This window comes from Orycteropus afer, unplaced genomic scaffold (genome assembly GCF_000298275.1).
Source record: "Orycteropus afer afer isolate SDZICR_OR568_19922 unplaced genomic scaffold, OryAfe1.0 scaffold00018, whole genome shotgun sequence".
Taxonomy (NCBI): domain Eukaryota; kingdom Metazoa; phylum Chordata; class Mammalia; order Tubulidentata; family Orycteropodidae; genus Orycteropus; species Orycteropus afer.
Genome location: NW_006921605.1, coordinates 649292 through 671665, shown reverse-complemented (window position 1 = coordinate 671665; position 22374 = coordinate 649292). Strand labels below are relative to the sequence as shown.

Here is a 22374-nt window from a genome sequence, read left to right as displayed (position 1 = left end):
CATTTCACATACACTTTATCTCATGATGTTGATTGCAATTTCCCACAATGCAACAGCTCCCCTCTTACTCCCTCCCCGTAGTTACCTCTTCCCTGTGTCCATCCCTCCATGCACTCCTGCCTCCCGAGCTGTCTCCCTGTGCATACACAGCCCTTCTATTCTTCCATGATTGATCTCCAAGGAGTGTACCTACCTAATGTAAATGTTCAGCTCATATTAGGCAGTGATTTTTGACATGTAGAGAGTAAAGATAGTTTTGTTACTGTCTGTATTTTATAGCTGTCTTAACAATTTGATCTGTTTTTTTATTTGGTAGGTCCGAGGATATAAAATATTTCTGCGTTTGTTTCCTCACGAGGTGGCTGATGTGCAGCCTGTTTTAGATATGTTTACAAACCAGGACCCGAGGGACTATGAGGTGAGTTCTGCTTCTCCCTCCCAGCCCTTTTCCTGCTGTGCTGCTTCCAATGTTCGTCTCCTCACTGCGAACCTCATCCTCCTGTCCTGCCCAACTTCCTCTCCTTCCCTGCTTTTCTTTTATTCTTTTGACTTGGCAAAACTTTGCTTATGTATGTCACTTCAATTTTTTTTTTCCTTTAAAAAAATGCCATTTATAAAGACAGAACGCCTAGGTACAGTTTGGTGATGAATCTGTCACTGCCCATGGTGTTTTAAACTTGAACTAGAACTGTCTTGGGATCCCCAAGACCACTGTCAGGTGGAGATTCACTAGGCGGACCTCTAGGACACAGCGTGGTCCTACCCACAACTGGCACATATTGTAGCAACCTTTCCATGCACAGAGTAGATCGGCAGATGGGCTGGTGCGTGAAAAGGTTCCCAGGGAACAGCAGTTGCGAGGTTCCAGAGCCCGGTCCCAGAGGAGTCTCCCAGGAGCACTGGATGCTTCCAGCAATGAATTGGGACAACATGTGGGTGCTGTCCACAGGGAAGCTCGTTAGAGACTCAGTGCCCGGATTTTCTCTGGGGTTGGTCACATAGGCACCTCTGCCTGGTGCAGACCAGGATTCCAGACTCCCAGAGGCAGAGCAGGGCAGGAAGATAAACCATATTGTTTGCACAGCTTGGGTGTAGTGAGCCCTTTTATCACTTAGGGGATGGTGGGAGCCCTTCCAGAATCCTGGTTGTTGGACACTGGCCTGGGGCTAGCGCTGCAGCAGCCTCTCTAGGGCTGTAGTCTCAGGCCTGCTGTGTTCACCTTTGTGTGCAGTAATGTGTTCAGGACAGCACGTGGTTTGTAACCACACAGCTCAGTGCCTCGTCTCAGCATGATCCTCTCCTGATGCTAAATGGAGACTTGAGTGAGGAGTCTGCTTCTCTTTGTCCTGTGCTAATGCTTCTCCCGAGTGGGATGATTCCAGGGTCATGCTGGAATCTTGCCTTACTGACTGTGTGAAATAAGGGCACTCTTTATTGGCTAGAAGCTGAGCTCTTTTCTTTATTCTGAAGCCTGTGACCTGTTCGCTGTCTTTTACCTGTTTTGAACTTTCTCAGAAGGTGGGCTGGGCAGGGAAGAGAAGCTGCTGTTCTGATGGGTTGTAATTCTCTGTTCACCTTTGATGCCTCTGCTGTCTGCTGCAGCAGTGAGTGTGTGCTCAGGGGTGCGGTGTGTGTGTGTGTGTGTGTGTGTGTGTGTGTGTGTAGAGGTCTGGCCCTGCACTCTGTTTTTGGCTTCTGAGGCCTGGCATTTGCAGGGTCTGGGGTGGACATCTTAGATGGGCAGGGGGACTATGAGTGCTATGTGGCTGTTACCTATATCCCTTATTCAAGAATCACTCTTGGCAGAATTCCTTTTTCTTTTTCTAAATTTTCATTGTGATTTGGGTGAAAGTTTATAGAGCAAATTCCTTTTCCATATAGCAGTTCATACACATTTTGTCTCACAATGACTGCAATTTCCCACAAGGTAACAGCTCTCCTCCCGCTTCCTTCCCACAGTTACCTCTTTCCTTTGTCCTTCCCTCCATGCACTCCTGCCCTCTGAGCTGTCTCCCCATGCATACACTGTCTTTCTAAGCTCCCATGATTCATTGCTCCGAGAGAGTACCTGATGTAAATGTTCACCCCATATGCCTGTCTTTTATCTGGCTGGAAGTCTTGGCAGGGTATCTTATCGAACCAAAAGATACTTAAACGTTTACCTGTCGCTTGCATTCATTTAACCCTAACCTCTTAGACTTGGGAAACCCGCTACATGCTGTTACTGTGGCTCTCGGTGACCTGCCTGATCCCTTTTGATTTTTCCCGCCTTGATGGGAACCTTGCTGCTCAGCCTGGGCCAGCACGAATACCTGTAATGGACCGTATTCTCCAGATCGCAGAGGTAAGTTCACGTGTCTGTGCCAGTGTTAGTGTTTTCTTCTCACCTGTCTTGATGTCAGGGCTCAGGTGGGATGTGGAACTTTGTGTGTTTCTTCAGCGGGTGTTGGTATTTCTCACTGAAGAGGCAGCCTTGTTCTGTAGTTTCTTTTGAAAATCCGACAGTTCACAAAAGGTTAGGATGGCTTACCTCTCTCAGGCTTTTGAGGGCAGTGGGAAGAGAAAGCACAGATCTGGGTTCCATTTGATTTTTAACATTACATGAATTACACACAAGCATTGCAGAAAAGCTAGAAGATAAGAGAAGTGAGAAAATATACCAAATTGAAGCCTCCCAAATTCTAGTGCTGAGAGGTAATAACACTTGCATGTTTTTCTCAAACTTTGCCTAGTGCACATATTATGCATACAAACATAGCCTGCCACGTCTGTTAACTACTGCTGCATGAAAGTTATATCCACCCTCTCACACTTCTGAGGGTCATGAGTCTGGGCCTGGCGTAGTGGGGCCTCTGCATGTGTAGTTGTCTGGGGTGGGCTTCGTGTCCATGCTCAGTGACCACTGGCAGGATTTGCCTCTTTCCAAGCCATGGGGTGAGTACCTCAGTTTCTTCCTGGCTGGGGAATGGGGCTGCCCTCCTTTCCTTCCCATGTGGCCTCATTATGGCACCTTGTTTCACCAAAGCTGGCAAGGGAGAGTCTGCTGGAAGACAGAAGTCATGGTCTTGGGTGAGCTAGTCATGGAAGTGACACTTGTCCCTTTGCTAGGTCCTTTTGGTAAGAAGCAAGTCGGCATATCCACCCCCATGCACGGGAGGAGGTTACACAGGGTGTGAGCACCGGGGGGTGGAGTCTGTCCCAGAGTCTCCCCCCCACGCTTGTTCATGACAATGGTAGGTATTCATTGAGTGCCTATTGTGTGCCATGCACTATTCTAAAGACGTGCATTGTCCTATTTAACTCTGCTTTATGAGCTCATTGACTGCTTCTACCCCATTTTACTGAGGAGTAAGAAGCACACTTTGGTCATAAATGGGGGATCCCAGTTTGAACCCTGGCAGGCAGTCTGGCGTCTTGAGTCTGCTCTTCACCAGCGTGTGGAGCTGGCCTGCATAAACACAGGTTATAAAAAGTGGCTCCTGACCTTCTGCTCTGGGTCTTGTTTTGTCCTTAGTAATATGTTTTGAACATAAGCAAATAGGTGTCAGCCCTGTAATCTTCATGGCCAAGGGACCCCACCGTAGAGATGTTTTCTCTTTATTCTCTCGTAGATGGGTGTTTTGTTTGTTCCTGTCTTGTTCTGTGAGGGAGATACGCTAACAGACACTCTGTTGTCTGATCAGTGGGGTTGCCAGTCCCAGGGAGCATGACCTTAATGTTCTGGTGCTTTGTATCACTGTCCACACAGCCTGCACTGGCCAGAAAGACCTTTGAGACGTAGCATTTGGGAAAAAGCAACTGAGATGAGAATTGGGAAACTCTTAAGGCAAGCCTTCTGAAAATGTCTGGGTCTTTGTATGAAGTGGTGGTCCTCTTCAGTTCGGCTGGCCTCTCCTGGTGCTCTGAGCACCAATGTACGGGTGGGCCCAGTGGGTGCTCGTGGCCCTTCCTGATACTTGGTGACCGACATGTGCTTTTCATTTCCTGCTTTGTTTTTGTAGGTTTGTGCTTTATAAAGGCATGTGGCAGCGCCACGTAGAACAGGCATTTGCCTGAGTGACTACGGCATTTAGCAGCTTCACCATTTGGGCCCTGCTCTCAGAAGAGGGAGGAGGCAAGGGCATCCCTAAGGTGTCTCTCTGCCTCGGCTGCCATGGGGCCCTGAGGTTTTTATCTGGGAGTGTGATAGTGTATGTCCTTTCTCCGTTGTTTTCAGTCCTACTTGGTCGTCAGCGACAAGGCCCGTGATGCTGCTGCTGTCCTCGTGTCCAAGTAAGTTCAGGGGGTTCCTTCACCGTGTGGGGTGGGGTTGGTTCTGGGGCTGGTGTTGGTTGTGGGGCTGGTGCATGGCGGCTGGTTTCTGAGAAGGTGACATCTGTGTATCTTGTGTATCACATTCACATCATGTGTGCCTCCTCAGAGGGGAGACATCAGGCTGGTTGTCCTGGTGAGGTCTTCTGTGTGTGTCCGTGTGTGCTTCTGCTGTCACCCTCTGAGTGCACTCACTGTTGCTGGACAAGGAAGGGGTCTAGCTGGGAGGGACTGCCATCAGTGCTTGTGTGGGGCACTTAGAGGGGCTGCTTACGGCCCGCACTGGGAGCAGTTATTGCTGGGCCATGGCCTCTGTCAGTGGCTATCACCCGAGAAGCCCCTCACCCAGCAGTCCGTGGAGATTGCACACAGGGACGGGGTCCTTGTGGCTTGGAGTAAAAGTCCCAAGTACCATGTCGACTTGAGAGCTCACTGTGCCTCACTGCAGCGTGGACTCGGTCTCTCCAGGGAGCTGACTGGAGAGCTGGGTGCTGTGACGTAGGAGGTGGTTTGTGGTGCAAACTTGTTTCCTGAAATGGGAGAGCTGACACTTTAGATTGGTGTGTGATTAAAGTATGTGTGTAGGCAAATAAATGACGCCACTTGACCCTCGGTTTTTCCTCTACATTTGCGAAAGTTTGAAGTTGGCCATGAAGACTTCTGGATGTTGTCACTGGGGAAGTGGGCCACCTGTCACTCAGGGTCACCTCGCACTGAGACACAAAAGCTTCACTTGGGTGAAGGGAAACCAGGAGTAGAGGCTCCTGATGGTTTTGTCCAGGATTTAGACAGATGACAGCTTTTTCCTAATTATAAAAGGGATCGTATGTACTTTGGAAAATAAAGAAAGGCCTGAAGAGCTTCCATGTGTCCCATCATCACCCAGAGATGGGACTCCTTTGGCTCTGTGGTGTGGCACTGCCAGATGTGTGTGTCTTTTGCATGTTGTGTACATGTGTCATATGTAGGCACACAGCATGTTTGCATGTCGTGTGTTGTGTTGGTGTGTTCTTCATATGGATGTCGTGTGTTGCACGTGCATGCTGTGTTTGTGCATATTGTGTGTGTATATGTGTTTGTGTCCATGTCATGTTTGTAAATGTTGTGTTGTGTATGCATGTCATGTTTGTGTACTTGCCATGTTTGTGTATTCATGTCATATTTGTGTGTACTGTGTTGTGTTTGTATTTGTACTTGTGTTTGTGTGTACATGTTGCATGTGTCACATTGCGGTGTAGTAAATTACATAGCGTGGCTTTTTCAGCCATAAGTCTTTGTGAACTCCCTGGTGGAATTTGTTGTGAGCAACTGAGTAGCTCCTGATTGTTAAAGTTATCCACCTGGGGTATTTCTGTTGAGCGTGGCAGGAAGCAATCTTCTGGGAAGTTCTCTCGGGTGCTTAGAATTCTGATGTTGGGATTAGTTAGTTTGGCCACTCTGCCAGGCTCAAAAGGAGTCCTCCTAGAGGCAGATGGGGTCTCTCTCTGATTGCTGGCTGAGAAAGCCATGCTGCTGAGAGAAACACACTCCTGAGAGACATGCATTTGCTGAGAGACGCAAAAGATACGCTGCTGAGAGGGAGATGCAATGCGAGACGTGTTGCTGAGAAACTGCCATCTGCTAAGTGAGATGGCTCGCTCTCGGAGAGACTGAGTGCATTTCTGAACTTGAATTGTAGCCTGGTGCTTCCCTAATAAACTCCATAATCTGTGAGTTCTGTGTGGCCACTGCAGCGAATTATTGAACCCAGTTTTGTTTGTGGGAGGAGTGGTTGGGTGCTGTGGGAGGAGTGGTTGGTGAAAGGGCTGGAGGGAGGCAGCATGTCTGGCCTCGCAGGGATAGGCCTTGGGCTATTGATGGTGATTTATCTTCCTCTTGTGGGGTTAGAGGAGGTAAGAAGATGCAGCCTCCCTGCCCCAGTGGCACATGTTGTGTTCACGTACTACATGTTGTGTTTGTACGTGTACTTATGTTTGTGAGTGTATGTGTTGTGTGTGCCTCATGTTGTTTGTATGTATACTTGTATTTGTGTATGTGTTGTGTGTGCATGTCATCTTTGTGTGTGTACATGTTTTTGCACATGTACTTGTGTTTGTGTATGTGTATGTGGTATGTGTGTGTACTGCGTTATGTTTGCATGTATGCTTGTATCTGTGTGAGTAGTGTTTGTGTACATGTCACATTTGTGTATATGACATGCCATGTTTGTGTACTTTGTGTGTACATGTCATGTGATATGTGTTGCATGTGCACGTTGTGTTTGTATGTGTACTTGTTTGTATGTGTACTTTTGTTGGTGTGTGTACATGTGTGTGAACTCCATGTTGTGTTTGTATGTGTATTGTATTTGTATTTGTTGTTTGCATGTCATCTCCGTGTGTACTACATGTTGTGTGTATGTGTACTTGTGTTTGTGTATTACTGTGTGTACATGTTGTGTTTGTGTGTGTACTACATCATGTTTGTGTGCTTGTGTTTTTCTGCATGTCATGTCTGTGTGGGTACTACGTACCATGTTTGCATGTGTACTTATGCATGTACGTGTCATGCTTGTGTGTGCACAACATGTCATGTTTTATGTGTACTCTTTGTGTGTATATGTGTGCTCATTGGTACATGTTGTGTTTGTATGTGGGAAGTGGTGCTTCACACAGACATGGGTGTGGTGCTTTGCTCAGCCCTTATAAGTGGGACTGCTAACATTTACATAGTCTAGGGTGTGAACATGTCACTTGCTGTCTCATAAGTCCCCTGTTGGATGTTGGGAGTGTTCCTAGTTCATTGTTGGAAACAGCTTGTGTGAGTGGTCTGTGTGGGACCTTGTGCCCTCTTGATGCCCCAGGGTGGATTCTAGAAGTGGAGTGAGCTTTCTAGGGGTTTTAAATGTGATTACTTTCCAGCTAATTCAAAGTCACCTTTACACAGGTTTACCAGCACTAGGTGTGACCTTACCGATGATGTTGCCAAATTTGAAAGTGTCTATTTTGATTGTTGGTTTATTATACTGAGATAGATTCCTGCTGCACTTGCCTTGGGGCATGGAGCTTGTGCGGGCATGAAGGGTGGGTTGTGAGGTGGGGTGGTGGGGGGTGTGAAACCCTGAACCTTCTGCCTGGATGTCCTGCAGGCTAGGAAGGGAGGGATGTGCAGGGCAGCTGGTGAGACGCAGCAGTGCCATCTTGTGGTCAGATGAGCAGGCACTGGGCTTGATTGCGCTCATGATCATCTTGAAGATGCTTCTGACCGTTGGCAGAGGGATGTGTATGGCCAGCGTGCGTGTGGTGTCCGCGGCCATCCTTGTCTTTGTGGTGCAGTGTGTGGATTTCCGAATGTTCATAGAGACAGGATGTCATTACTGTAAAGGTCCAGTGGTACTGCAGCTACGCCTTGGCTGTGTGCTATGCACACAGGCTCCAACTCACTGTACTTCTGTCATTTCTTTGGTGGCACCTGTCCCAAGTGAGGACATGGGCATGAAGCACTTGCTGTACATCTGTACTCATGTCCCAGTATCTTCTGAAGCTGCCTGTCCCTGACATGTCCCCATGTTCCCTCCTGTGGGCACTGCAGTGTGGGGACAATGTCCTGTGTCTCATGGCTCCCTGCCCCTGACGTGTCCCTACATCCCCTCCTGTGGACACTGCAGTGTGGGACGGTGTCCTGTCACCGCGTCCCCTCTTGTGGACACTGCAGTGTGGGACGGTGTCCTGTGTCTCACGGCTCCCTGCCCCTGACGTGTCCCCGCGTCCCCTCCTGTGGACACTGCAGTGTGGGGTGGTGTCCTGTGTCTCACGGCTCCCTGCCTGTGTCCTGTCCCCGCGTCCCCTCCTGTGGACACTGCAGTGTGGGACGGTGTCCTGTCCCCGTGTCCCCTCCTGTGGACACTGCAGTCTGGGGATGGTGTCCTGTGTCTCATGGAGCTGCCTGATGTGACTCTGTGGCTAGTGGACTCCCCCATTGGTATTGCACCTTGGGAAGGGCACCTACTTCCTGTTAATTGTGGACCTTTGACTCTCAGCTATGTTTTGTTAAAACTTGATGACGTTATAGATGGTGTTGCCAAAGTTACTTTTCTGTTAAGAAGATGGTAGCCCTCTATGAGTCTTACTCTGTAGAAGGTCTTCAACGGCAGAGTTAACTCTTAGTCTTACGTCCTTTCACTATACTAACCGAGTCTGTATTCTTAGCAAATAATCCAAGCAGTTGGACTGTGTGAAGAAAACAGCATCAGGATTGGAGGAGGATTCATTGACAACCTGCAATATGCAGGTGCCATAACCTTGCTTTCTGAAAAGAAAGAGGTATTGAAGCACATCCTGATGAAGATCAAAGACTACAGTCTGCAGTATGGGTTACATCTCAGCGTGAAAACAAAAATTTTCACAACTGGACGAATAAGCACAGAGAAAAAAGATTGAAGTTGTCAAGGGTTTCATTTTACTTGGCCCCTCAATCAACACTCACAAAAGCAGCAGTCAAGAGATCAGTTGTTTTATTGCATTGGCATTATCTGCTGCAAAAGTGTTAAAATGCAAAGACATCACTTTGAAGAGTAAGGTGTATCTCACCCAAGCCATGGTCTTTTCAGTAGCCTCATATGCATGTGAGAGCTGGACAGTGAGTAAGGAAGATGCAGAAGTATTGATGCCTTTGAATCGTGTTGGTAAAGAAAGTTGAATATCCCGCGGATTGCCAGAAGAACGAACAAATCTCTTTTGGGAGAGGTACTGCCAGAAGGCTCCTTAGCAGCAAGGATGGTGAGACTTCATGTCTTGTTGTCAGAAGGGATCAGTCCCTGGATAAGGATGTCACGTTTGGTAGAGGGTCAGCAAAATAGGGGAAGACCCTACACAAGGTGGATGAACACAGTGGCTGCCATGATGGGCTCGGAAGCAAAGCAGTAATTGTGAGGCTGGAGCAGGACGGGCGGTGTTCTGGTCTGTTGTACAGGGTCTCTATGAGTTAGAACCAACTTGACAGCACTCACCATCTCTATTGATAACAGTAAATTTTTATTTGAAATACATTTTAAAAAACAAAAAACCAAACTCACTGCTGTTGAGTTGATTCCGTCTCATAGCGACCCCTCCTTGTGTTTCTGTTTCTACAGAAGTAGATTGCCCAATCTTCCTCCCCAGGAGTGGCTGGTGGGTTTGAACCGCCAGCCTTCTGGTTAGCAGTCAGGTGTCTTAGGCACTATTGATGTATAATTTATGTACAGTGAAATTCGCAAAACTAAAGTGACATGGGTCAATGCATTTTGTTTTTTGCAGTGTTCCCTCCCTTCCCCTCCTATCCCTAGTAGGCAGCAAAGAAAATTTCCTTCTGTATAAAACCTTTCCTTGACTTTTTACAATGATGAACTAATACTATATTTGTCTTTCTGTGATTGACTTATTTCACTCAGCATGATGTCCAGAAAGTTCATCCACATTATGTGATATTTGGCAGATTCTACATTATTTTTTAGTGTTGCATAGTATTCCATTGTGTGTATGCACCATAGTTTGGTTATCCATTCTTCTGCTGATGGACATCTGAGTTGTTTCCATCTTTTTGCTCTTGTAAATAGTGCTGCGATGAACATGGCTGTGCATATATCTGTTCTTGTCCTAGTTCTCACTTCTTTAGGATATATACCTAATGGATTGCTGGGTCAAATGGTATATCTAATTCCAGCTGTATAAGGAATCACCATACTGCTTCCACAGTGGTTGTATCATTTTACAGTACCACCAGGAGTATATGAGAGTCCCAATCTCTCCACATCCCTATCAGCATTTGTTATTTTCTGTCTTGTTGAACTTTTCCATCAGTGCTGGAGTGAGATGGTATCTCATTGTTTCTACTTGCATCTCTCTAATGGCTAACGATTGTGAGCATTTCTTCATGTATTTTCTGGTCGCCTGAATATCCTCTTTGGTGAAGAGTCTATTCATGTCTCCTGCCCATTTTTTAATTGGATTGTTTATCTTTTTGTTGTTGAGGTGTTGGAGTTTTCTATAAATTTTAGAGAGAAGTTCCTTATCAGATACGTTGCTGCCAATTATTTTATTTCCCAATCTGTTGTTGTTGTTATTTGCCGTCGAGTCAGCCCCGACTCATAGCGACCCCTCCTTGGGTTTCCGAGGCAGTATTACTACGGAAGTAGGATTGCCCAACCTTCCTTCAGAGGAGTGGCTGGTGGGTTTGAACCGCCGGCCTTCTGGTTAGCAGTCAAGTGCCTTAGCCACTATGCTACCAGAGCTTCCTCCCAATCTGTAGGTTCTCTTTTTACTCTTTTGGAGGAGTCTTTGGAAGCACATAAAACTTAAATTTTTCGAAGGTCCCATTTATCTAGTTTATCTTCAGCTGTTTGTGCATTTTGGGTTATACTTGACAGTCTATTTATGCCATAAATCAGGGCCCTTAAATTTGCCCCTATTTTTTCCTTGAGAAACTTTATAGTTTTAGGTTTCACATTTAAGTCTTTGATCCATGTGGAGTTAGTTTTTGTATATGGTGTGAGATACACTTATTTCTTTTTCTGCCAGCATCATTTGTTAAAGAGACCACCTCTTCCTTATTTAATGGATTTCAGCCCTTTGTCAAAAATCAGCTGATCATAGGTCGATGGATCTATTTCTGGGTTCTCAATTCTGTTCCACTGGTCTATGTGTCTGTTGTTGTACCAATACCAGGCTGTTTTGAGTACTATCGCTGTATAGTAGGTTTTAAGATCCAGAAGTGTGAAACCTTCTACTTTGTTCTTTTTCTTCAATAGTGCTTTGCTTATCGAGGTCTCTTTCCTTTACATGTAAAATTAATGATTGATTTTTCCATATCCTTAAAGAATGTTGATGGGATCTGGATTGGGATTGCATTGAATGTATTGATTGCTTTGCGTAGTAGTGACATTTTCACAATGTTCAATCTTCCTATCCACAAGCATGGTATATCCTTCCATTTATGTAGATCTCTTATGGTTTCTTGGAGTAGTAGATTTATAGTTTTCTTTGTACAGATCTTTTGTGTCCCTAAGTGAGATTTATTCCCAAGTATTTTATTTTTTTGGTAGCTATTGTAAATGGTACTGATTTCCTTATTTTCTTTTCAACAATCTTTTTGCTGGTGTAGAGGAATCCAGCTGAGTTTTGGATGCTGATCTTGTATCCTTCCACCATGCTAAATCTCTCAACTAGTTTCAGTAGATTTTTGACTGAATCTCTTGGGTTTTCTAGGTATAGGATCATATCACCAGCAAATAGGGATAGTTTGACTTCTTTCTTACTGATTTGGATGGCTTTGATTTCCCTTTCTTGCCTATTGCCCTGGCTGGGACTTCCAGTCCAATGTTGAATAGAAGTGGTGAGAGAGGGCATTCTGTCTTGTTCCTGTTTGCAAGGGGAATGGTTTCAGTCTCTCTCCATTGAGAATAATGTTGGTTTTGCATATATGCCCCTCATTATGTTGAGGAATGTCCCTTCTATTCCTATTTTTCTGGGAGCTTTGATGAGGAATGGGTGTTGGATTTTATCAAATACCTTTTTTGCATCAATTGATATGATCATGTGGTTCTTCTCTTTTGTTTTATTTATGTGGTGGATGACATTGATTGTTTTTCTAGTGTTGAACCATCCTTGCATACCTGATATGAACCCTACTTGGTCATAATGAATTATTCTCTTGATATGTTGTTGTTGGAGTCTGTTGGGTAGGATTTTTGCATTTATGTTCATGAGGGATGTTGGTCTGTAGTTTTCCTTTTGAGTGATGTCCTTGCCTGGTTTTGGTATCAAGGTTATGTTTGCTTCATAAAATGAATTTGGGAGGATTCCATCCTTTTCTGTGTTCTGGAATAGTTTAAGTAGGATTGGTGTCAGTTCTTTGAACATTTGGTAGAATTTGCCAGTAAAATAATCTGGACCAGGGCTTTTTTTTGTTGGTAATTTTTTAACCTGTTCAATTTCTTCTTTTGTTATGGGTCTGTTTAAATTTTCACCTCAGCCTTTGTTAGTTTTGGTAAATAGTATATTTCTAGAAATCAGTCCATTTCTTCTAGATTTTCGAGTTTGTTGGAGTACAGTTCTTCATAGTATCCTGATATTATTATTTTAATTTCTTTTGGTTCGGTTGTGGTGTTGCCCAATTCATTTCTTATTTGTGTTATTTGTATTCTCTCCTTTTCCTTTGTTAAATTTGCCAGTAGTTTGTCAATTCTATTAATCTTTCCAAAGAACCAACTTCTAGTCTTGTTGATTTTTTTCTACTGTCTTTCCATTTTCTGTTTCATTCTGTTTCTGTTTCATTTCTGCTCAAATCTTGATTATTTCTTTTCTTCTGGTGACTACAGGCTTTTTTTTTTTTTTTTTCTTCCTGTTCTTTTTCTAATTGTTGGAGATGTTGGGTTAAGGTGTTGTTTTTGGCTCTTCTTTTTTGATGCGTGCATTTATTGCTATAAATTGGACTCTGATCACTGTTTTTGCTGTGTCCCCAAAGATTTTGGTGTGCTGTGTTTTCATTCTTGTTTGATTCAAGGAATGTTTTCATTTCAGTTTTTATTTCTTCTCTTACCCACTAGTTTTCAAGGAGGGTGTTGTTCAGTTTCCATGTGTTTGCTCTATTTCTGTTCACCTTCCTATTGTTGATTTCTAATTTCACAGGATTGTGATCTGAGAAGACGTTTTGCAGTATTTCAGTGTTTTTAAATTTATTGAGGCTTGCTTTGTGGCCTCACATATGGTCTGTCCTGGAGAATATTCCATATGCACTGAAAAAGAATGTATATTGTGCTGTTGTTTGGTAAAGTGCTCTGAAAAGGTGTATAAGGTCAAAGTGGTTGATTGCATTGTTTAGTTCTTCTGTATCTTTGTTGAGTTTCTGTCCATTTGTTCTATCTTTGATTGAAAGTGGTATATTAAAATCTCCTACCATGACTGTGGCATTGTGCCTAAGGCATTTGACTGCTAACAGAAGGGTGGCAGTTCAGATCCACCAGCCACTCCTTGGAAGGAAGGTTGAGCAATCTACTTCTGTAGTGATACTGCCTTGGAAACCCAAGGAGGGGTTGCTATGAGTCGGATCCAACTTGACTGCAGTGCATTTGCTTTTTACTATAACTGTGGAGTGATCTATATGTCTTTTCAGTTTTGTTAGAATCTGGTTTAAGTACTTTGGGGCTCTTTCCTTGGGTGCATAGATATTTATTATTATGTCCTCTTGTTCAATCCCTCCTTTAATCATTATGTAATGTCCTTCCTTGTCTCTTATGGTGGTTTTGTCTTAAAGTCAGTTTTATCAGAAATTAATATTACTACTCCTGCTCTTTTTTGGTTGCCATTTGCTTAATGTGTCTTTTTCCAACCTTTGATTTTCAATCTATTTTTGTCTTTGTCTCTAAGATGTATCTCTTGTAGATAGCATCTTGATGGGTTATGTTTTCTTATCTAGTCTGCAACTCTCTGTCTCTTGAGTGGTGCATTTAATCCACTGACATTCAGTATAATTATTGACAGGTATGAATTTGTTGCTGTCATTTTGTTATATGTTTTTTTATGATGGTGCTGGTTTCTCCGTTCCAGATAAATTTCTGTACTGAGCTCGTTTTGTTTATGAATCAGTTACCACTTGCTTCATTGCTGTTGTTTTAGAATTTGCTAAATATTTGTGCTGGTCCTCTTTTTTATTTTGATGTAAAGATTCATCATTTTTCTTTGAGGTTACCCTGTGATTTATAGTTTTCTTCCCAAGCTTAGAACAGTCCGTTCTATCTTGTAGTTGTCTTAACTTCCCTACCATTTAGAAGTTCTGTAACTACACAATTTTTTCTCCCTGTTTTTTGTTTGTAGTTGTTCTCATTTGTCATTGATGTCTCTGGTTCCCTGTTTACAATCTTGTAGGCTTATTTACTTTGGATACTTCCATAACTGGGTTGGTTTCTAGGTTATGTCATCATTTGTGTTAATGGTCGATTGTTGTTTGCTGTTGTTGGTTCTCTGTCCAAGGGACTCTCTTTAGCATCTATTGTAAGGTTGGTCTGGTTTTGACAAATTCCCTTAAATTTTGCTTATCTGGAAATGTCCTAATTTCACCATCATATTTGAGGGACAGTTTTGCTGGGTATGTAATTCTTGGTTGGAATTTTTTTTTTCTTTCAGGGTTATATATATACCATACCATTGTCTTCTCGCCTGCATAGTTTCTGCTGAGAAAAATGAGCGTAGTCTTATTGGTTGCCCCTTGTAGGTAACTTTTCATTTTTCCTGTACTGCTTTCAAGATTCTTTCTTTGTCTTTGGTTTTGATGAGTTTGATGATGTATCTTGGTGATTTTCTTTTGGGGTCTGTCCTATTTGGGGTTCATTGGACTTCTTGAATGGATATATTATCATCTTTCAATATACCAGGGAAATTCTGTTCCAACAAATTTTGTGCAATTTTTTCTGTAGGTTTATTTGTCTCTTCCTGTTCTGGAATTCTGATTACATGTAGGTTATTCCTTTTGATGGTATCCCACATGAACCTTAGGCTTTCTTCATTTTGTTTTGATCTTTTTTCTGATTGATCGTTTTCCAAAGAAGTACAGAGGTATTTGTCTTCAGTCTCAGTAATTCTGTCTTCCATTGGTTCAATTCTACTCTCTTTCCCATTCAATGTGTAATCCATTTCTGAAAATATGGTATTAATCTTCTGGATTTCTATCTGTAGATTTTGTATCATTTCTTAATTTTCATTTTGTTTTTGTATTGTCTTTTGAAATTTTTCTTGGGTTTTCTCTGTGTTTTCCTCAATTTTGTCGGTGTTTTCCTTGATCTGCCCCTCAGTCTGTTGAAGGTACCTAAATATAATTCTTTTGAATTCCTTATCAGGGAGTTCCAATGCTGCATCTTCCTCAGGGATGTGTTTTGGGTCTGTATCCTGGTCCCTTGTTTCTCATGCTTTATCTTGCTTCTTTGTGGACTGTGATGCTCTGTTGTCTCTAAGACATTGTGATGTTTTTGTGTTTATATTTAATTGGTGATTGTATGTTGGAGTGACTTGCCCACGATTTTTGTTTTGTTTGTATGTTATCTACATAAGCAGGATACTGTGTTGTGCTCCTCTATTTGCTAGTTGGCAGCACTTGCACACTCACCACCTGTCTCCTCTCTCATTGTCAACCTCCCATATATCTCTGCCATCCTTGGCAAACGGAGCTTATTCTTAGGTCCTTGGAATCTGAATGAGGATGCTGTCACTTTAAAATCCAAAATGGCCACTGCTTGTAACCATTTGAAATGACTGCGCCCTCGGTCACTTTAAATATCTGAAGAGGCTGCTGCTTGTAAACAATCAAAATGGCTGCACTCTCTGGAGAGCTGAAAGTCCATAGCTCAGGTCATCTCCCTCCTTGCTGTTTCCCTTCCTGGTCATAGGCCACCAGTGCCATTGTCCCTGCAGCCCTTGGTGACCAGGGCTGATCTTTAGGTCACTTCTCAGATCTCACTTGGAAATATTCAGGCTGTTGGTCCCCTCAGAGTAGCTGACAGTCTGCTGCTCTGTCTCTGTACTCACTGTTTTCGTTCAGGTTTTTCCACTATGTAGAAGTGCTAATCCACTTCTATATAGTTCTTTTCAAAGTTCAGGGCTCCAGGGTTATCTTCTGTATCTCTGTCAATCGGTTTCTCTTTTCTTTGTTGAAGAGGGTCTGTGTCTCTTGTCTGTCTATCTACCATCTTACTGGCTCAATAACATTAAATTTTAAAAAGTGGTGTTTTTCTCTCAATTAAAAAGGCATGGTGTGCTCCGCATAGAAAGGTGGAAATCTGGGATATAGGAAGTTAGAAGGGAAGCCTGTGGAATCCTGACACCATGTGCTGTGTTTCTTTTCTGGTGTCTGAGTTGGTACTCTGGTGGGTATTGGGACTAACCTGTGGGTGGGAGCCTACATGGTTGTTTGGGATGACTGCCTCATGAGGCCCTGAGACAGTATTCTCGAGTGGTGTTGGGATCCAGTGGCTCAGGCTGTGTGCCCAGTGCTATCCCACATGCTCCAGTTTGGCCTTGGCACACTTGACACCCAGAGTCAGCCTGCACTGACATGTTGGGTTTTTGATATGGATGTTTAATCTGCATGTCATTGGTTTCTGGGGCCTTTCCACCCTGTCATGCTTATTTCAGGCACTGTTTATCCTGCTTTGAAGTGACTCTTAATGTCCACAGGTTCCTTTTTTTTTTTTTTTTTCTAATTGTGATTTGGGTGAAAGTTTACAGAGCAAGTTCCATACAGCAGCTCATACACATTTTGTCACAAGACATTGACTACAGTTTCCCACAATGCAACAGCTCTCTTCCCACTTCTTCCCCATAGTTACCTTTTCCCTGTGTCCTTTCCCTCCCACGCTCTCTTGACCCCTGAGCTGTCTCCCTGTGCAAACACAGCCCTTCTATTCTCTGCCCACGAGTTCCTTAGGGGCTGTTTTTCTCCACTGGCATGTGCATTCCCTGTGTGAATGATGCTGACCTGAGGTTTTGGTGGCAGGTTATGGTGAGGGTTTTAGGTGGTGGGTTGTGGTGGCTGTTTATGGTGTCAGGGTTGTGGTGATGGGGTACAGCAGCGGGTTGTGATGGTAGGTTGTGGTGGTGGGTGCAGCGGTGGGTTATGGTGGTGGGGTGTGGGCAGGGTGTGGTGGCAGGTCGTGGCGGTGAGTCATGGCAGCAAGCTGCGGCGGTGGCAGTGAGGTGAGCAGTGGGTCATGGTGGTGGAGTGCAGCTGGTCATGGTGGCAGGATGTGGTGGTGGGGTGCAGCAATGGGTCGTGATGACGGGGTGCAGCAGCAGGTCATAGTGGCAGGGTATGGTGGTAGGATTTAGCAGTGGGTCGTAGTGACGGGGTGTAGTGGTGGGTCATGGTGGCAGGGTGTGGTGATAGAATTCAGCAATGGGTTGTGGTGATAGGATGCAGCGTTGGGTCATGGTGGCAGGGTGTGGTGGTGGGGTACAGCAATGGATCGTGGTGATGGGGTACAGTAGTGGTGGGTCATGGTGGCAGGGTATGGTGGTAGGATTCAGAATTGGGTTGTGGTGGCGGGGTGTGGTGGTGGGGTGCAGTAATGGGTTGTGGTGGCAAGGTGTGGTGTAGGATTCAGCAGTGGGCTGTGGTGACGGGGTGCAGTAGTAGGTCATGGTAGCAGGGTGTGGTGAGCTGCACCAATGGGTCATGGTGATGGGATGCAGTAGCAGAGGGTTATGGTGGCAGGGTATGGTGACAGGATTCAGCAATGGGTAGTGACGGGGTATAGCAGTAGGTCATGGTGGCAGGGTGTGGTGGGGGGTGCAGCAGCAGGTCAAGGCAGTAGGTTGTGGCATGGGTTGTGGCAGCAGCATGTAGTGGCGGGTCCTGGTGGTGGGTCACCTCCTGTTCTGCCACCAGTGGGAGTTCTGTTGCTCCTGCCTGGGTCCCTGGTACTGCACATGGCAGGTTCCCCATGCTGTTCTTGGGTCCAGGAGTGAGGTGGGCAGCCAGTGCTAGAGTGCTGGTGCGTGAATGGCGCAGGGGTGGAGGAGCAAAGCCTGCAAGATTTGGTTTTGGATGGTGGTGAGGGTAGTTTGTGCTATCAGCTGTGGCCAGGAGTAGTGGGCGCCACCTGAGCTTCAGTGGGAGTGGGCCCAGTGAATGCCTGGAGGTGTGGCTGGGCCCCTAGAGAGCGCTGGAGGCTGAGGCACTGAGAGAGACAGGCCCTGCAGAGAGGACTTGGGCTGGAGGCAGATAACAGGGTCCTCAGGTGGGGGTGGGGATGACAGGCCTGTGTGTGGCTTGAATAAGATAGAGGGGGGTGTTGCTGTCCTGAGGGATGGCATCTCTCAGGCGCCTCCATCCCTAGATTGGTGAGTGCGGGTGGGCTGTGTTTTATGAGAGGAAGTGGGTGCCCAGGAGAGGGCCACTTACAGAGCACCAAGTGGAAATTGAGGTGGGCAGCCATCACAGTACACCCATGCCCGTGGTGGAAGTGTTGGAAGGTGCTCTGTGTGGATGTGGTGGGTTCTGTGCTAAGGTCTTGGCTGAACCTGTAGCCTGCATTTCAAATTGTGTTTCCTCTGGTAGGTTCATTACACGTCCAGACGTCAAGCAGAAGAAGATGGCCACCTTCCTGGACTGGGCCCTCCGCACACTGGCCTGCTCCTCCTTCCAGACCATTGAGGGGACCATCACCATGAACGGGGTGCTGCAGGCGCTGGTGAGGCTGGTGGTCAGCGGTGGGGGGGGTGACCATCACCACGGATGGAGTGCTGCAGGCCCTGTGAGGGGGGTGGTCGGTACGGGGTAACCGTCACCACAGACAGAGTGCTGCAGGCCTTGTGAGGTTGGTGGTCAGCAGTAAGGGGGGGTGACCATCACCATGGATGGGGTGCTGCAGGCCCTGTGTGGGGGGTGGTCAGTCAGGGAGACATGTTTAGCTGTGATGTGTAATGTGTCTGGACTGCACCTTAGCAGCAGACGGAGGCCTTAGGTGTGTTGGGTGAGAGGCTCCCTGATTGGGGAGCAGCCTGGCATGCAAGCCGGCAGTATGGGTGTGTTGCCACCAGGGGGCAGTGGTGTCTGAGGTAGCAGCTGAGCTGAGCTGAGCCATGCAGGGTGCTGTCCACCACAGAGCACTTGTCTCCTCACTGGTTCTGCTGCTTCCCGTCATACAGGACAGTTAGAGGCGGCCCCAATGAAATACGGCCGGCGAGCTGAGCTTTCATTTTGTTCAGGGACTTTGGCTAGATTTTCTCTGGGCAGGAGCTCTGTGCTGGGGCCTCGTGCAGGCCCTGCATGTGACCTCCATGTCAGTATGGCTTTGCTCTCTTATGTTGTTAGGCGCCCTCAGGTTGGCTCTAACGTACAGTGACCCTGTGACAACAGAAGACAGTGCTGCCCAGCGCTGTCCTGGCTCAGTGCCTGTCCTCCCACCTGCAGGGAGGACAGAGCTCTGTTTAGCTCAGCGGCAGGGGGGTCTTGGAGGATGTTAGCCACTTTTGTCTGCTCCTTCGCTCCCTACCATGTCCTCAGGCCCCTTGGTGGTCTTCACACAGTGGCTGCCCGGTCTTCTCACTGGAGCAGTGACACTTGGTTGGCAGGTAGCCCTTGTTCCCTCTGATGAAGCCTAGAGTGGTGTTGACCCTTCTCCAGGGACTGGCAGCCTTTGCTCCCCTTGGAGTGGCAGTGACTCTTCTTCAGGGAGCAGCGGTGGCCTCTCTGCTGGTAGTGGCAGTGGCCCTCTCCTGGGAGTAGCAGTGGCTCCGATCCTGGGAGTGGAGGTCACCTCTCTGCTGGGAGCAGTGGTGGCCCTCTCCTGGGAGTGGAGGTGGCCTTCTCCCGGAAGTGGAGGGGTCTCTCTCTCCTGGGAGCAGCAGTGGCTTTCTCCTGGGAGCAGAGGTACCCCTCTCCTGGGAGTGGAGGTGGCCTTCTCCCAGAAGTGGAGGTCTCTCTCTTCTGGGAGCAGTGGTGCCCCTCTCCTGGGAGTGGAGGTGGCCCTCTTCTGGGAGTGGTGGTGCCCTCTCCTGGGAGCGGAGGTGGCCCTCTCCTGGGAGTGGTGATATCTCTCTCCCAGGAGCGGTGGTGCCCTCTTCTGGGAGTGGAGGTGGCCCTCTCCTGGGAGCGGAGGTGGCCCTCTCCTGGGAGTGGTGATATCTCTCTCCCAGGAGTGGAGGTGGCCTCCCCGGGAAGTGGAGGTGGCCCTCTCCTGGGAGCGGAGGTGGCCCTCTCCTGGGAGTGGTGATATCTCTCTCCCAGGAGTGGAGGTGGCCCTCTCCTGGAAGCGGTGGTGCCCTCCCCGGGAAGTGGAGGTGGCCCTCTTCTGGGAGCGGTGGTGCCCTCTCCTGGGAGCAGCAGTAGCCCCTCTCCTGGGAGGGGAGATGGCCTTTCTCCATGAAGTGGAGGTGACCGCTTTCTGGGACTGGCATGTCCCCTCTCCTGGAAGTGGACACCTCCACTAGACTCCTCTTCTCCTGGGAGCAGTGGTGACCCTCTCTAGGGAGTATCAGTGACCCCTCTCCTGGGAATGGAGGTGGTCTTCTCCTGGGAGCAGTGGTGTGGTATCTCTCCTGGGAGTAGGGGTAGTCCCTCTCTTGGGAGCAGCGGTGGCCCTTTCCAGGCAATGGGGATGGCCGCCTCTGGCTGCAGGTGCTCTGGGGCCATCCTCTCTGTGTCCCCTGGCTGCTGTAGTTCCCAACCAGCTGTCAGGGGCAGGAAGGCTCTGTGGAAAGTAGGGTAGATGGTTTGGGAGGGGATGGCAGTGGGGAGCCAAGCCTCCTTGTCTGTGTGGGGGTGCTTAGGACATCTCTGTCAGGTGGGGTGCTGTCAAATAGAGGGGCTTGGGGCCTGTCTGTGGTGGGGGGCTTAGAACCCATCTCTGGGGGGTCTTGGGGCCCATCCATGGGGTATCTTGGGACCTGTCTGTGGGGCCGGTGGGGGGGCTTTGGGCCAGTTAGTGCTTCCCTTGGGAGAGCCCAGGTTACTTGGCTTGGTGTTCGAGGCTTGCAAACACAATTCTTTCAGAAAAGATTGGCTTTTCTGTTCTTTGTGGGATGACTCTATAGCCATCCTGGTGACCTGTGTCCGCGTTGGGCAAGGCTACAGGTCTGGTGTCTTCATCTTCTCTTCAGCCTCCACCTCTGTTTTCATTCCCTCCCACACGTGGAGGCAGATGTGGTTGCAGGCCAGGAACACTGCTAGTGTGTTGGGGCTGAGGAGGGACGCAGCCCATCTCTTCAGCGGATTGGATCCCTTTAGGGAGAATGTGGCTGGCCAGGGTCGCAAGAGTGCTTGCTATCGGACACTTCCTGGCTCCAGACCGAGGAGGCAAAGGGTGTGGAAAGCTGCTCTTAAAGGCTGGAGGAGCCCAGGCCTGCCTCCAGGGAGGGGTGCAGCCCCAGTGCCTCCTGGGGCTTAGGCAGTTAGGCAGCAGCACCTGGAACTTACACGTAGAGGTTTGCCCCCAGCGACGGTGAGCAGCCGTCTGACACAGCAGCCGAGTCCCTGAGTGAATGAAATGCTGGGAGCAGCCGCCTGGCTCTGAGGTTCTCGCTGCCCTGGAGCCCTGTTGCCTTGCAGCGGTCTCCTCCCAAGACCCAGGCGGGCTCCAGCCTCTTTCTTTCCTTACTGGAGGGAGGATTTGGCCTGCGGCTGTGGTGCTGCGGTGAGGGCTGCGGCCTCCCAGTGAGTGAGTTTCGCCACTCGCCTGTCAGACTTGAATGGCAGAGGCGGGTGGCCGCTTGCATGATGAAACTTGCAGGTGCGTTGTCCGTCAGGATCTCATCTACTTCCTTTGATGCACTTGGCTTTGTTTTCATCCACCTGTTCATTAGTGTGGGCGAGACAGGTGAATGCTTAACAGGTAGCATCGAAACCAGGATTTGAGTTGATTTCCCCTGAAGTGCAGCCCTGATCTCGGAGCCATGGTCCCCAACACGTGAAGGAGGGAAGCCAGCGCGAGCCTGAGGCCCCTTCTGCAAGGGTAGCACTGTCAGGTGTGCTTTCATGTCAGGGCCTGAGGAGGGAGAACGCCCTGTTAAAAATTGAGAATGGCTGACACTTGAACCAGTTGGGAGCCTGTCTCCATGTCCAGGATGGTTGTGCCAGCGGGGCTTTTACTGCTCCCACTGGAAGATTTCAGCCACCGCCTTTGTGAGGTTTCCTGTCTGAGTGTCCTGCACTGGGGAGAGTGGTTAAAGATGCTGATTCTTCTCATGCTCAGTTATGGCTGGCGTGACCCTCCTGTTTACCATCTTGTTCCATTTATCTAGTGCCGCTCTGACAAGAACATTCCACAAATGGGATGGCCTTAACAAACAGAAGTTTATCCTTACAATTTGGAGGCTTTAAGTCCAAGTTCAAAGTGTCAGGCTCTAGGGCCTGGGTGAAAGTCCCTCAACTTTGGGGTTCAGCTCTGCCTCCTGCTCCTGGCCCACTGAAGCTAGAGGCTTTTCTTCACTCAGGCAGCTGGTGGCTGCTGAGACTGCCAAACGCAAGGTTGACAAGTAAAAAGGCACAGTCCTGATGTTACCAAACCATGCAGCAGGCCATTCATCAAGTCCATTGAAATCCCGAGGTCGGCAGAGCATG

At 47.5% G+C, this 22374-nt stretch overlaps 1 protein-coding gene across 1 annotated transcript in view; it reads left to right on the top strand.

The window, feature by feature from the left end:
* Nucleotides 1-22374, top strand: part of TBCD (tubulin folding cofactor D) — a gene marked incomplete at its 3' end in the record, with an annotated part of 232325 nt that overhangs the window by 11403 nt on the left and 198548 nt on the right. Inside the window, exons 4-7 of the mRNA XM_007959786.1 lie at nt 317-418; nt 2198-2344; nt 4217-4272; nt 18373-18505. Coding sequence (XP_007957977.1) covers nt 317-418; nt 2198-2344; nt 4217-4272; nt 18373-18505 — 438 coding nt within the window. The remainder of the gene's footprint in view (nt 1-316; nt 419-2197; nt 2345-4216; nt 4273-18372; nt 18506-22374) is intronic.